Source organism: Octopus sinensis, linkage group LG15 (assembly GCF_006345805.1).
Source record: "Octopus sinensis linkage group LG15, ASM634580v1, whole genome shotgun sequence".
Lineage (NCBI taxonomy): Eukaryota > Metazoa > Mollusca > Cephalopoda > Octopoda > Octopodidae > Octopus > Octopus sinensis.
In genome coordinates, this window is record NC_043011.1 from 25,974,275 (window position 1) to 25,989,274 (window position 15,000).

The window sequence follows — 15,000 nt, forward strand, 5'->3', positions numbered from 1 at the left end:
AGGAAAAGTTACTATGGAAGGCTCATAGTATGACAACTGTATAATAATATAATAATATTTTATTCTCTGATTTGAAGCAGCAATTTTTAAATACAGACAAAAGACTGAAAAATGCTGAGCTAACCCCAGCCAGGATCGAATCCACAAATCAACACTAACATGGCTCCTTGTTAATAAATATTATATGTTGCATTAGACAGTTTAAGTATATATTAACTAAATTTGGCTGAAATTGATGAGTGAGCATTTGGCCCAGTCAGATGCGCAAATTACCCACCAAAAATACGACCCAACAAGTCAAAAAGTGCAACTACCCTAACTGCGGAACTTGCAACTTCCTCTTAGAGGGCTCAACATACAAATTTAAGTCAGGTCAAACTTTTACCATAAAAAATCACTTCACCTGTGCTCCAAAGAACTTAATCTATGTTCTCAAATGTGGAGGGTGTGGTGGGGACTACATAGGTCAAACTAGCTTAACTTTGAGGGATAGTCTTATGGTGCACAGACAACAAATCCAGGACCCCGCGACTAGGAAAATTCCCATAAGCAGGCACATAGACCAATGCTCCGTAGACATAAACCCGAAATATTAAATCTCTCTCTATCAATGCACCGGAAACACTTCAACCCAATTCCATTTAAATAAGGAAAGCATACTCATTAAAAAATATAAACCACAGCTGAATATCATTTATAAAGAAGAAAAAACAATAAAGAGAAAATGGAAAAAGACTCAAATTGTCCACAAAAAAAACAACCAGGAACAACAAGCAATTTTTAAAAACTTTAGTAACAGTCTTCCACCTAGGTTTCAAAACTGCAACTCCAAGTCACCATACAAACACCAGTTGCTGACATCACCTAACCCTAGACCAATAAAAACCTAACGTCAGCAAATACAACAAATTGACCCTTTAAGAGAATCAATCAACCAGAATGACTGATGACTGTTCCCCACAGAAAAGCCAACCAGGCAGAACGACAAATTTGACCACTGGAAAAACAAGACATCACCAGTATTTTAACAAATCAAAAATCAGATCCACTTGCAGAAAAAATTATAAATACACTCGATTCCAAAACATACTGCTACAAGCAAAAGCTCCCACAGAAAGAGGATCAGAGAAACTGTAAACCAAATTTCCCTTTTTTACTGTCTTCAATTCTCCCTTGTTTTTTCTCTCTTAATTCAGTTTGATTGAAACTTTGATGATTTTCATTTCTTGTCGATCACTACTAACATTAATGAGCTTTGTACATTCAAAGAAATTAATGTACAGCTTTAATATTATTGACTGCTATTAACATTTAAACTTGTCAACATTGAAATTTCTGTACATGTCATCCTAATTCATAATTCGAAATTTGGCTGTTATGAACATTTTAATTTGCCGACATTGAAACACTTTAATTTGTCAACATTGAAACTTTTAAAGATGTTTTTCTAATTCATAATTTTAAACTTTTACCATTGATAAACAAAATATATCATTGAAACTAGTTTGGTATATATGTAAATAAATGTATTTTAAACAATTACAAGTTTTCCAAATTTAGGTGCATCTTCAACAACAAATTTGCCTATATTTTTTCCTGTGTAGAAACACACTCCATCTTTTGTTATATACATATATATATAACGGGAAGCTTTATGAAAATAAACAAAAGACGAAGGCAGGTGGAATACAAACAAACAATTGTATTAGTATGGCGCTCAGGAATATAAATAAAACAAGTCTTTTACGTTTCGAGCCTACGCTCTTCAACAGAAAGATACACAGAAAAGAAACACGGAGAGAAAGAAGGAGAGAAAAAAATGCGTGCAGAAGCTAGCGAATCAACATGGCGTATATATATATATATATATATATATATATATATAGGGAGAGAGAGAGAGAGAAAGTTAGAGTGATAGATAGGCAAATAGATAGACAGGTAGACAGACAGACAGCAGGCAGACAGACAGTCAGATAGATAAATACAAATATTATAGCTCTCAGGTTTCATCACTAACAGCATTTGTTTTTTTCTAATATTCAATACATCGTTATTGCGTGAGCAGTCAGGTCTTTCCCATGGTCTGGTCTTCTCAGCACGAAGAAAAGTTTCCCCTGTAGATTAATCTGTCCTGTCATATCTTCATGAAAAGCCTTGACGGATCTTAAGAAGCAATGAAGACATCTAAAGCATCCAAGGTTCTTCAATGCTTTAGATGTCTGTCATGTAGCATTGAATCGAAAGTCTTGACAAGATCAGAGTAAATTATGTAGAGAGAACAATGTTGTTCGGCACAATTTTCCTGGATCTATTGTCAGGATAGGATCACATCAACCATTTTATGATCCGGTTTGAACCCGGATTGGCTTTCTGGAAGAACATGTGATAGATTGGAATCAATCTATCAAAATAAATTTTTCCAAGAATATATCCAGGAATGGTGAGAAGAGAAATACCTCAGTTGTTTCCATTCCTTACGCTTTCATCATCATCACCACTACCATTATCATCATCATCATCATCATCATCATCATCATCATCGACATCATTACCATCATCCACTTCCTTGTCCTCTTGTTCTTAAACATCATCATCATCATCAGCATCAGCAGCAGCAGCATTAACATCATCCTCATCCGCATCCTCCTGCTTTTCATCATCATCATTATCAGCATCAGCATCATTACCATCATTCTCATCATACTCATCATCCTCATCTTCATCATCATCATCATCACTCATCATCCATTTGTCCATGCTTGTATAGGTCAAGACGGAATTTGTAGAGTCAGATTTTCTATGTCCAGATGCCCTTCCTGCCACCAACCCTTATCTGTTTTCAAAGGAAGGTAATATTTCCCCCATGGCCAGATAGGTTTTCCACAGAAGACTGCAAATGAATAACTTCACTAGTACAAGACAGTGATATCCTTTTACAGTTATCATATGATGTCTTAACAAGAGTACATGCAATACATATACACACGTACTCACACACACACACATATCATCATCAGCAGCAGCATTTAGCGTCCATTGTCCATGCTGGGATGATATATACTTACACACACATATATATATGTGTGTGTTGTGTGTGTTGTGGGTACATATGTGTATATACATATATGTGTGTGTGTGTGTGTATACACATATGTATATATATATATAGCAAATAAGAAAATGGAGAGGATGCAAAAATAACATACATCAGCCAGTAGACATTCAAGTATGTCTATTTATTCAAAAGTATTCGAGAGTATTAGAAGAATATATACACATGTAATAACCATTTGTTACATACACATGTACCAATATTACAGAAAAGAGCAAAAGAGCAAAAGATCAGATTGCCAGTAGGTTCTAGTTCCTTATAGCCATTTCTGCCAAGAGGCAATGAAATCCTCCATGCCATTTCCATCTCCTCAGTGTTCTGCAGGGATGGGCAGATAAAGTTTGGATGATGACTGTGCCTCTAGGCTTCTTCAGAGGGTAAGTGGTTGGGAGGGCTAATACATATAAGAAACAGTTAACAATAGGTACAGTGTGATGGTCTTTTTGAAAGGATAGAATGAATCCCCTGTCCAGCTCCTACATTACATTTAATCATATACAGTAGACCCCCTCCCCGATAGATAGATACATGTTTTATATGTTTATATTTTTATATGTTTATACTCTTTTAGTTTTCTTATTTTCTTATGTTGTCCTTTAGGATCCTCTCCCCTTAGTCCTATTGTTTTAGTTATTGCACTGATTTACTTGTTTTTAATTTTATTTTGCTCATTTACTTGCCCATAATGGCCATGGTTTATTTATTTATTTATTTGATTTGTTTGGTTTTGTTTTATCAGTTAACCACCAACGAACCGTAACCACGTCATGTTTTTCAAAAAAATAGCTGACCAATTTGGTTGTAGGACTGACCATGACCCTCACTCCACTACACACAGGGATTCCAAGACTTGTTGATTGGCAAAAAATAACAAACACTAACACCACACTTTGGTCCCACCTGGTTCCTTACTTTCATTAGTATACTCATATACCAAATTTCCCCATGATGGGATCACTATCATATGCTGCTTATGCCATACCATCCGCAACGTTGCACCTACTAGCTAGCACTTTACATATAAACTTTCGCCTCCGTAACATGGACTACCTTCAAATCCACCACTGTATTTCTATGTAAACATAATGCAAACTACTACCTAAATTCACCCTTCCTGAAAAAACTCCTCCTGAGAACAATTATATTCACCTATCTACAATTGGATGAAATAACATGGATCTTGGAATACATCACGGGAAGTCTGTAGCTTATTTCCCTTCCTATACCCAAATAATTTTAATAAGTTGTGCTTCACTAACATCTCCATGTTTGCTCCTATTCTTTTTCTGCCCCTTCAAAAAGACAGTCACACTGTACCTATTGTTAACTGTTTCTTAGACCACTTAGACCCTCTGAAGAAGCCTAGAGGCATATTCATCATCCAAACTTTATCTGCCCATCCCTGCAGAACACTGAGGAGATGGAAATGGCATGGAGAATTTCATTGCCTCTTGGCAGAAACGACCGTAAGGAACTAGAACCTACTGACAATCTGATCTTTTGCTCTTTTGCTCTTTTCTGTAATATTGGTACATGTGTATGTAACAAATGGTTATTACATGTGTATATATTCTTCTAATACTCTCGAATACTTTTGAATAAATAGACATACTTGAATGTCTACCAACTGATGCATGTCGTTTTTGCATCCTCTCCATTTTCTTATTTGCCGTATAAATTAAGGGTAAACCACTTTTTACTCCTGCCCATATATAACACTCAATTGCGAGATTGCTACACAATAAATAGCACTTGGGTATGAATAATTGGGTACACTACCAGCAGTATATTGGATAGGCATAGGCACTATCCCTTAGTTGGGTGGTTGGTTTCCCAGCCTCTAACTCACACAGAAATATATGTGTGTGTGTGTGTGTATATATACATATACATATATATGTATATATATCTTTTACTTGCTTCAGTCATTAGAATGTGGCCATGCTGGGGCACCACCTTGTAGAACTTTTAGCTAAATGAATGGACCCCAGTACTTATGTTTTTGTAAGCCTGGTACTTATTCTGTTGGTTTTGTTTTGCCAAACTGTTAAGTTATGGGGATGTAAACACACCAACACTGGTTGGCAATCAGTGGTGCAGGACAAACACAGACACAAAAACACAAACACCCACATACATACACACACATACACACAAATACATACCCATGAAGACACAAACACATAAACAAACTCACACATGCACACCACATACATATATGATGATGATCATCATCGTGTAACATCCGCTTTCCATGCTGCCATGGGTTGGACAGTTTGACTGAGAACTTGACAAGCCAGGATGCTGTACCATGCTCCAATCTGATTTGGCAATATATATATATATATATGTGTGTGTGTGTGTGTATGTATATATATATATATATATATTTAGAAGATAGGCTTCTTTCAGTTTCTGTCTACCAAATCCACTCACAAGGCTTTGATAGGCTCAAGGCTATAATAGAAGACACCTGCTCAAGGTGCCACACAATGGGACTGAACCCAGAACCATGATGTTGGGAAGCAAGCTTCCCACCACACAGCTATACCTGCACCTATTTATGACAGGCTTCTTTCAGTTTCCATGTACCATATCTACCCATGATGCTTTGGTCAGCCCAGAGCAATAGTAGAAGGTGCACAAAGGCATTTGAAGGTGCCATGCACTGAGATTGAACCTGATATCATGGTGGGACTGAATACAAGACCTAGCTTCTTAACCACCGAGCCACAAATATTGTTACAATAATAGTATTCTTCAAATCTGGTGGTATTTTGCCTTCTCCAACTACAAGAACAACATTTAAAATCAATGCTGAAAAATCTTTGGGTTTTTTCCAAGAATACAAAAAAAAAAAGAATAATTTTTGGTTTTGCTTTCATTTCTATATTTTTATTTTTATGGTTTAGTTTATTTACTTTCACTTTCAAAACTCCATCACATGATTACTTTATTACCTTTAGGGTTATGTAGTAGTAGTAGTAGTAGTAGTAGTAGTAGTAGTAGTAGTTAGTAGTAGTAGTAGTAGTAGTAGTGATGGGGGTTGTAGTAGTGATGGTTGTGATAGCTAGTTGGTCATAGTATGAATGTAGCAGTAGAACTTGTGGTAGTAGTGGGCGCGGTAGTATCAGTGGTGGCAGCGATGATGATGGCCATGATGGTGGTGATGGTGATAACTGTGGTAGTGATGGCAGTGGTTGTGTTTGAGGTATTTGTGAAAGTGGTATGATTGTGGTTGAGGTCATGGTTGCAGTTAAGGCGGTTGCTATAATGATAGTAGCATGGGCAGTAGTGGCAATAATGTTGGTGATGGTATATGAGTTCTTGTTTGCAGTAGCACTGGTATGTATGTTAGTAGTAGTATATGTAGTAGTGGTGGTCATTGTCATCATTGTCATTGTCATCATTATTGTGGTGGTGGTGGTTGTGATAGTGATGACAATGGTGATAGTTGTCGGTAAGGGTGGGTAGGGTGAACAAGGTTTCCAGACAAATTTAGATAGGTTTGAAGTTTTGTATTTGATATTTTCTGTCATGCCTAGAGCTAGGCTGAGCTATGTTTTACTGTTGACTGGTGACACCAACCAAGCAACCAACCACCGAACAATCATCCAACCAACCAATCAATAAACCAATCAATCAACCAATCAACCAACCAGTCAATCAACCAGCCAACCAATCAAACAATCAGTCAACCGTCAACCAATCAACCAACCAAATAATCAATCAATCAACTACCCAGTCAATCAATCAATCAACCATTCAATCAACCAGCCAAAGCATCAACCAATCAACCAACTAATCAACTAATCAATCAATCAATCAACCAATCAATCAACCAATCAACCAGCCAACCAATCAACCAACCAATCAAACAATCAACCAATCAATCAACCAACTAGTCAATCAACCAATCAAACCAATCAATCAATCAGTCAGTCAATCAGCCAGCCAATCAACCAATCAATCAATCAATCAACCAATCAACCAAACAATCAATCAATCAACCAACTAGTCAATCAACCAATCAATCAACGAATCAACCATTCAATCAACCAGCCAACCCATCAACCAATCAACCAACGAATCAACCAATCAATCAACCAATCAATCAACCAACCAGTCAATCAACCAATCAACCAACAAACCAACCAATCACCCAATCAAACAATTAACCAATCAATCAACCAACCAGTAAATCAACCAATCAAACCAATCAACCAATCAAGATAATCAACTAATCAACCAAATAACCAACAAATCAACAAACCAGCCTCCGAACAAATGAACCAACTAACCAATCAATAAACCAACCAGTTAACCACTCGGTCAATAAACCAACCACCCAAAATTCTAGGTATTTCTCCTTCAGACTTTAATTGCAGCTAAAACATAAAGTCCAATTCTGGTTTCAAATTTTCAGCACAAGGCCAGCAATTTTGAGGGAGAGGTTTAGTCAATTACATCGACCCTAGTGCTCAACTGGTACTTATTTCATTGACCCCAAAAGGATGAAAGGCAAAGTTAACCTTGGCAGAATTTGAACTCAGAACATAAGGACAGACGAAATGCTGCTAAGCATTTTGCTTGAAATGCTACCAATTCTGCCTGCTCACCACCTTGTAAAGCCCAAATGCAACCAACATCAAAGCAATGCTTCATACACACATAATGGTTTCTTCCAAGCACATACATACACACACACACACACACAATTACAGCTCCTATGTGGTCACTTAAAATGTTAGAAATAGAAGTAAGAATCTTCCTGACATCACACCCTACTATCTTACTCTTTACTCTTTTTACTTGTTTCAATCATTTTACTGTGGCCATGCTGGAGCACCGCCTTTTTAGTCAAGCAAATCGACCCCAGGACTTATTCTTTGTAAGCCCAGTACATATTCTATCGGTCTCTTTTGCCGAACCGCTAAGTTACAGGGACATAAACATACCAACATCGGTTGTCAAGCGATGTTGGGGGGACAAACACAGACACACAAACATATATACACACATATACACATATATATATATACGTATATACGATGGGCTTCCTTCAGTTTCTGTCTACCAAATCCACTCACAAGGCTTTGGTTGGCTCCAAGCTTTAGTAGAAGACACTTACCCAAGGTGCCACGCAGTGGGACTGAACCCGGAACCATGTGGTTCATAAGCAAGCTACTTACCACACAGCCACTCCTATGCCTAAATAACAAATATCTTAAATAACAAAAAAAAAAAAAGAAAAGCAGGCAAAAAAATAAAAGCAAATGTAAGCAGTCTTGACAATGTTGGTGTTGGAAAACAAGGTACAAAAAGCTGGGGAAATGGGGTTTAAAAAGAAATGGAGATAGAAGTTGTGAAAGATTAAGATAAGGAGAAGGAAAAAAGAAAACAAGACTTACTGTGAAATGATTGAAAGAAAGGTTGATACTGGTTAAGGTGTCTCCCAAATAATTAATGTTGGGAAGTGTGCATATAAACTGGGCCTGTAAACACAAAACAATAAGCAGACTTGGTAAGCTTTGGATTGATTTGATATTGATGATGATGATGATGATGATGATGATGATGATAATCATCATCGTCATCATCATGGTGATAATGATGGTGGTGGTGGTGGTGGTGGTGATGGAAATGACAAAAATGATGATGATGAGGAGGAGAATGATGGGAATGATTATCAGGATGACAATGACAACAGCAATATTGATGGTGATAACAGTGATGATAATGATGATGATGATGACGACGACAAGGAGGAGGGGAGGAGGATGGGAATGACAATGACAACTGCATGATGATGATAATGATGAAGATGATCATGATCATGATTATCATCATCATCATCATCATCATCATCATGGTAATGATAGCAATGGTGATGGTGACAACGAAATGGAAAAATCTTTAATGTCATCAAAAAAACAAAAAACCACTCAGATGGTGAGGAAACCATTCAATCTATGCATCATAGAGGTAGAGGCCAAAAGACATGATTGACAGCAAAGTTTAAATGTAAAAGGACAGGCACAGGTGTGGCTGTGTGGTAAGAAGATTGCTTCCCAAGTACATGGTTCCAGGCTCAGTCCTACTACTTGGCACCTTCAGCAAGTTTCTTTTACTATAGCCTCAAGCCGACCAAAGCCTTGTGAGTGGATTTGGTGGTAGACAGAAACTGAAAGAAGCCCATCATAGAAATATCATTATCTAGTGTCATCATCATCATCGTTTAACATCCATCTTCCATGCATATAAGGATAGGACATATATATATATATACACGTTCATTTGTATTTATTTGTGTGTATCTTTGTGTCTGTTTGTCACCCCATCACTGCTTGACAACCAGTGATGGTGTGTTTACATACCTGTAACTTAGCAGTTCAGCAAAAGAGACCGATAGAATAGGTATTAGACTTAAAAAAATATGTCCTGGGAGTCGAGTTGTTCAAATAAAACAGCTCAAGGTGGTGCTCCAGCATGGCCACAGTCAAATGACTGAAACAAGTAAAAGAATAAAAGAATAAAAGAATTAAATGAATCTTGCCTTTAGATTGAGGAATTTCCCTCCACACAGCATGCAGTCTAACAGAGATAGATCTTCTGGAAACACCATATTTTCATAAGGCCCAGCTACCAAAAAGCAAAACAGAAAGAAATATCCAACAATATAGTTATTTCTACTACAACAACAAATAATTTTTTCTGCTGTAGGCACAAGGCCTGAAAATTTGAGGGAGGGGGGTAAGTCGATTATATCCACCCTGGTACTCAACTCACACTTAATTTATCGACCCTGAAAGGATGAGAGGCAGAGTTGACCTTGGCGAAATTTGAACTCAGAACATAACAGCAAAGAAATACTGCTAAGTATTTCGTCCAGTGTGCTAATGATTCAGCCAGCTCACTACCTTCTTAATAATAATGATAATAACCATCCAAGCTGGTCTTTTGCTACTGCCATTTCTAACCAACACATCATTTTCTCTCATCATCCAACTACTCCTCAGGCCCCTCGTAAATAACTATACCCAGGCCTTCCTCCCAGAATATTGATCCTCTGGAATCCTCTCCCTGCTTATATTTCCTGCAGGTGTCAGCTTACAACAGTTTAGGTGGAACAGCAAAGGCATCAATGTCTCTGGTCTCAGAGAATTTGCAAAGGTCATGGGCATTGTCTCTTCCTCCAGGACCCAGGAAATAGCAATGAAAAAAATAAGTTGATGGCTGCAAGGAAAACATGAACAGAGAGAAAATTACCAGAGAGAAAACATTTTGGTGAAAAATGAGGGCAGTGGTGAATATGGGGGCCTCGAGAGGGCAAAGACACAATGTGGGTGATGAGGAAAGGTGAGATGAGGATAGGAGAACTGGTAGGGCACCAGACAAATAATTTGCAGCATTTAACCCTTTTGATACCAACCTGGCTGAAACCACCTCTGGCTCTGTAGTACAAATGTCTTGTTTTCAAAAGCTCTGAATTAAAAACTTCCACCAAACCTTAGTTACAATTTGTTCCTAGCACTAGCTTAATGATAACTAAGTTATTTTACTAAATTCTTTGTTATTTTAAAAATTAATTGAAAGAAACACAAAGCATCTCAACAGAAATATGGTAACAAAAGGGTTAATTACAATTTTACCTTCCATTCTTCCTAGGGTTGATAATTACTTAGTGGGGAAGGAGAGCCCCAAGCAAGTCACTTACACTCTGTCCTCAAAAATTTGTGACATTACAGTCTTTCACAAATACTCTTCTTTTATTCTTTTGCTGGTTTCAGTCATTTGACTGTGACCAGGCTAGAGTACCTTACTCTAGAGTAGGAGTCGATAAACTTATCATATCACTAACCCCTTCATAGAATCAACGTTAACTTATTGAACCCCATTATATAAATGTTTAAAATAAAATTCAAAAGACTAATTAATAAAAAATTTCTTGATTTTAAAATGATAATTCCTTTGTTCTTTTGTGTCATTACCAGTTTTTAATATGAAATATTTAAAGAAATTTAATGGAAATATTTGAAAAAAATTGATAAAGAGCAATAAAAATTCAGTTATGTTATATTGATATAGTCAGGAAATTTAATGTTTATCGACTCCTTGGATGATCTCATAGATGCCACACGCACCCCGAGGTCAATACTGACCACTTTACCAACTTCTGCTCTAGACCAATTTTACTTAACTTTCTAGTGTTCCCCACCCACTTCACCAGTTCACCATCTTGATTTTCACCTTCAGTCAAATATTGTGAGAAAATAGAAGTCTTGTATTGTTACATAATACATCACATTTTTCTGTATTACCATTCCATGCTGAACTGCACATTGGCTCATCTTTCAATAGTTCTAGTTGCATATCTGTTTTTCTATGAGTTGTTTCTAGCTATATACTCAACTCTTTTTTTGTTTCTGGAGAAAGTAATATTTATATTTATCCTATGGGTGCCACTGCATAGTGCCAAGGACTCCAAATTTGCCATCAAGATGTAGGACAAGATACTGTGATAGTCTGGGCTTCAGAGGCCCACAGCTCTTCAATATCTTCCCAAAGAACCTGAGAGACCTGCATGGGGTGGATGCAGATGTCTTTAAAATAAAACTGGATCTCTTCTTGTCAGGTGTCCCAGATGAACCAACTTCACGGCAGGAGGTGCAGATGAAGGCAGCTGCATCGAACTCTCTCATGCACCAAATGGCAATTGCTAAAAAGCACTCGTCAAGTAAAATCATGTAGCAACACCAAATGGCGGTGCCCCAGCATGGCCACAGCTCGTGAGCTGAAACTAGATAAAGATAAAGATGTCTTCTATTATTACTCTTCTTACAAAGCAATGTAACTATTTTCAAAAGCAAAAAAAAAATAAAGAAGAGAAATGGTACTTTATTTATTGACCCCCCCCCCCACCGCAACTGCATGCAAAACAAAGTTGATTACAGCAGGATTTGAACTCAGAGAAGAGTGAGCTAGAACATTCTGACAATTTAACAATTCTGCCAAATTGTCATCTAATGCATAACACTAACATTCTTAAAATCAATTTAACATGAGTGTCCATACATGTTTACCTTCCCTCATTCCTGTTGAGAAGTTAAAATTTCTAAAACCCTACATTTGCCTTCTCTCATCCTAACAGAGTAGTTAAAAATCCCTACATGTTTTACCTACCCTTATTACTGTAAGGTTGTTCAAATAGAGAACCAATAAGTAAAATATTTGAAGCATTTTCATCATCATCATCATCATCATCAGTGTTAACATCCACTTTCCATGCTGGCATGGGTTGGACAGTTTGACATAGAGAAGACTCCAACTATCTGTTGTGGCATGGTTTCTACGGTCGGATGCCCTTCCTACTGCCAACTACTTAACAGAGTGTGCTGGATGTTTTTTTACATGACACCAGCATGGGTATGTTTACACAGCACTAGCATGAGTGCTTTTTAAGTGACACCAGCACCTGAAAGGACAAGCCTGTATGTGTGGAAGACAGCGATTTTACTTAGCTTTGACATGTCTTATCAAGTACAGCAAATCGCCACAATTCCCAGTCCCTTGTCATTTTCTCAGTGAGGCCCAGCATCCAAAGATCCTTTCTCACCACTTTGTTTCATGCTTTCTTAGGTCAACCCCTTCTACAGGTACCTTCCAAAATTAGAACTCAGCATTTAAAAACTTGAACAGCATTGCTACTCACTAAATGGTGTGGGAGTCCGAACTGATCCTTGAAAGTATTTCAGTTCACCTGCTGAGAGATAACCATCAGTAGTAGATTTTTCACATTTCCTAGAAACACAACAAAATATTGATCCATTATGATAAAATAAAATGAAACAGAAATATAAATGCATATGGCAATGTCCCAGCATGGCCACAGCCCTCAGACTGAAACTATCAAAAGACACAAGACAATAGACAAATGAGTATAAATATAATTAAGTGTAGGCGCAGGAGTGGCTGTGTGGTAAGTAGCTTGCTTACCAACCACATGGTTCCGGGTTCAGTCCCACTGCATGGCATCTTGGGCAAGTGTCTTCTGCTATAGCCTCGGACCGACCAAAGCCTTGTGAGTGGATTTGGTAGACAGAAACTGAAAGAAGCCTGTCGTATATATGTATGTGTGTATATATGTTTGTGTGTGTGTGTGTGTTTGTCCCCCCCCCCCAACATCACTTGACAACCGATAGAATAAGTACTAGGCTTACAAAGAATAAGTCCTGGGGTCGATTTGCTCAACTAAATGTGGTGCTCCAGCATGGCCACAGTCACATAACTGAAACAAGTAAAAGAGTACCATATTTACTTGTGTATAATCACACCTCTTGGTACAATTTTTTCCCTTCATAGTTTTAACTTTGCCTTGTGTATAAGTCACACCCTAGTTTTTCTTTCAGTTAAAACCAAGTATAAAATAGTATGGCATACATATGAGAAAAAATAATAATATTTATGTAAATAATAATTATAAGCATTTTTTGAAAAAAATAGATATTAAACTGGTGGTGGTGGTGGTGGTGGAGGAGATGATGATGATGATGATGATGATGATGATGATGATTCTAGCATCACACCAAAACAAACAAAATTCACTTGATCTGCTAGGAAATAACAGCTAAACAAAAAACAGCCTTCAGGTCACAACCTATCACCTAAAAAAAAATGGGAACATCACAGTAGATAATGTAGTTTTGGATAGACACTGTATGAAAACAAGCTTAAATGCTTTTGATCAGATCACAGCTCAGCTGGATCAAGGCCATGAAGATTGGTTGAAAAGTTCATAGGCTGACCAAGATATTTTCATAGAATATGACCAAATGAGGTTTATTTTTCATCATAGTCCGCCTTGCAGTCCACACATTTTTTCCATCAGTGTTGCTGTGCTTGGATTCCATTGGGGTAGAAGCTTTCATCATCAACAGCAGATATGATATCATCATTGCTATGATGCTGATTCCCAGCCAAGTGTGTTTTTCATGCTGGAGAACATATGATGGGCAGATGGGGCCAAATCTGGAGAATAGGGAGGCTGATCAACCAGTTCAAAACCAGTCATACACAGCAGCCATTGAAACCAAGGACTTGTGCACTGGAGCATTGTCCTGATCAAACAAGTCCCTTTTCGTCAGTTTCCCTGGATATTTAGTCTTGATAGCCTTTCGTAACCATCTCAGTAAGTTGGCATAGTACCTTCCACTGATGATGAGGCCTTTTTGAAGATAGTCAATAAACACAATGCCTTTTGCATCCCGAAAGCTGAAGCCATAACCTTCTCTGCAGATGAACGGACTTGGCTTTCTTTGAAGCAGGTGAGGAGGCCTGTTTCCACTGCATGGATTGTCAATTTGTTTCTGGCACAAAGTGATGAATCCAACGTGTCCTGTGTTGGGAAATGCTCAAGGAAACCATCTGGATCTGCCTCAAACAATGTTAAAGTTTTGTGTGATATGATCAGCCTGGTATGCTTTTAATCAAGTGTCAGAAGACATGGCACCCACGAAACAGAAACCTTCTTCATGGCCAAGTTCATCATGCAGAATATTCTCAACTCTCACATGGGTTATGCTAATAGCATTGGCTATTTGATTTATAGCTAGTCGCCTGTCATCCATCACCATGTGGTAAACATGATCAATGTTTTCCTGGGTAGTGGTTGTTGCAGTACATCCAGACCTTGGGTCACTTTCAAGACTCTCCCCTTCCCACCTAAATTTAGCTGCCCACTTTTACGCAGTTGACAAAGCTGGAGTATCATCACCTTATATAGTAACCATGTTAGCATGAAAGTCTTTGGGGGCCAAGCCATTTTCTGCAGATACTTGATAGCAGCGCAATACCAAATTTTGTCCATCTTCAAGAAAAGTCACTACTAG

At 37.8% G+C, this 15,000-nt stretch overlaps 1 protein-coding gene across 1 annotated transcript in view; it reads right to left on the reverse strand.

The window, feature by feature from the left end:
- LOC118766417 overlaps positions 1-15,000 on the reverse strand; it is a 52,984-nt gene that overhangs the window by 11,183 nt on the left and 26,801 nt on the right. The window contains exons 2-4 of the mRNA XM_036509814.1: positions 12,825-12,913; positions 9,669-9,754; positions 8,524-8,607 (exon numbers count right to left, since the gene is read on the reverse strand). Of these exons, the coding sequence (XP_036365707.1) occupies positions 8,524-8,607; positions 9,669-9,754; positions 12,825-12,913 (259 nt within the window). The remainder of the gene's footprint in view (positions 1-8,523; positions 8,608-9,668; positions 9,755-12,824; positions 12,914-15,000) is intronic.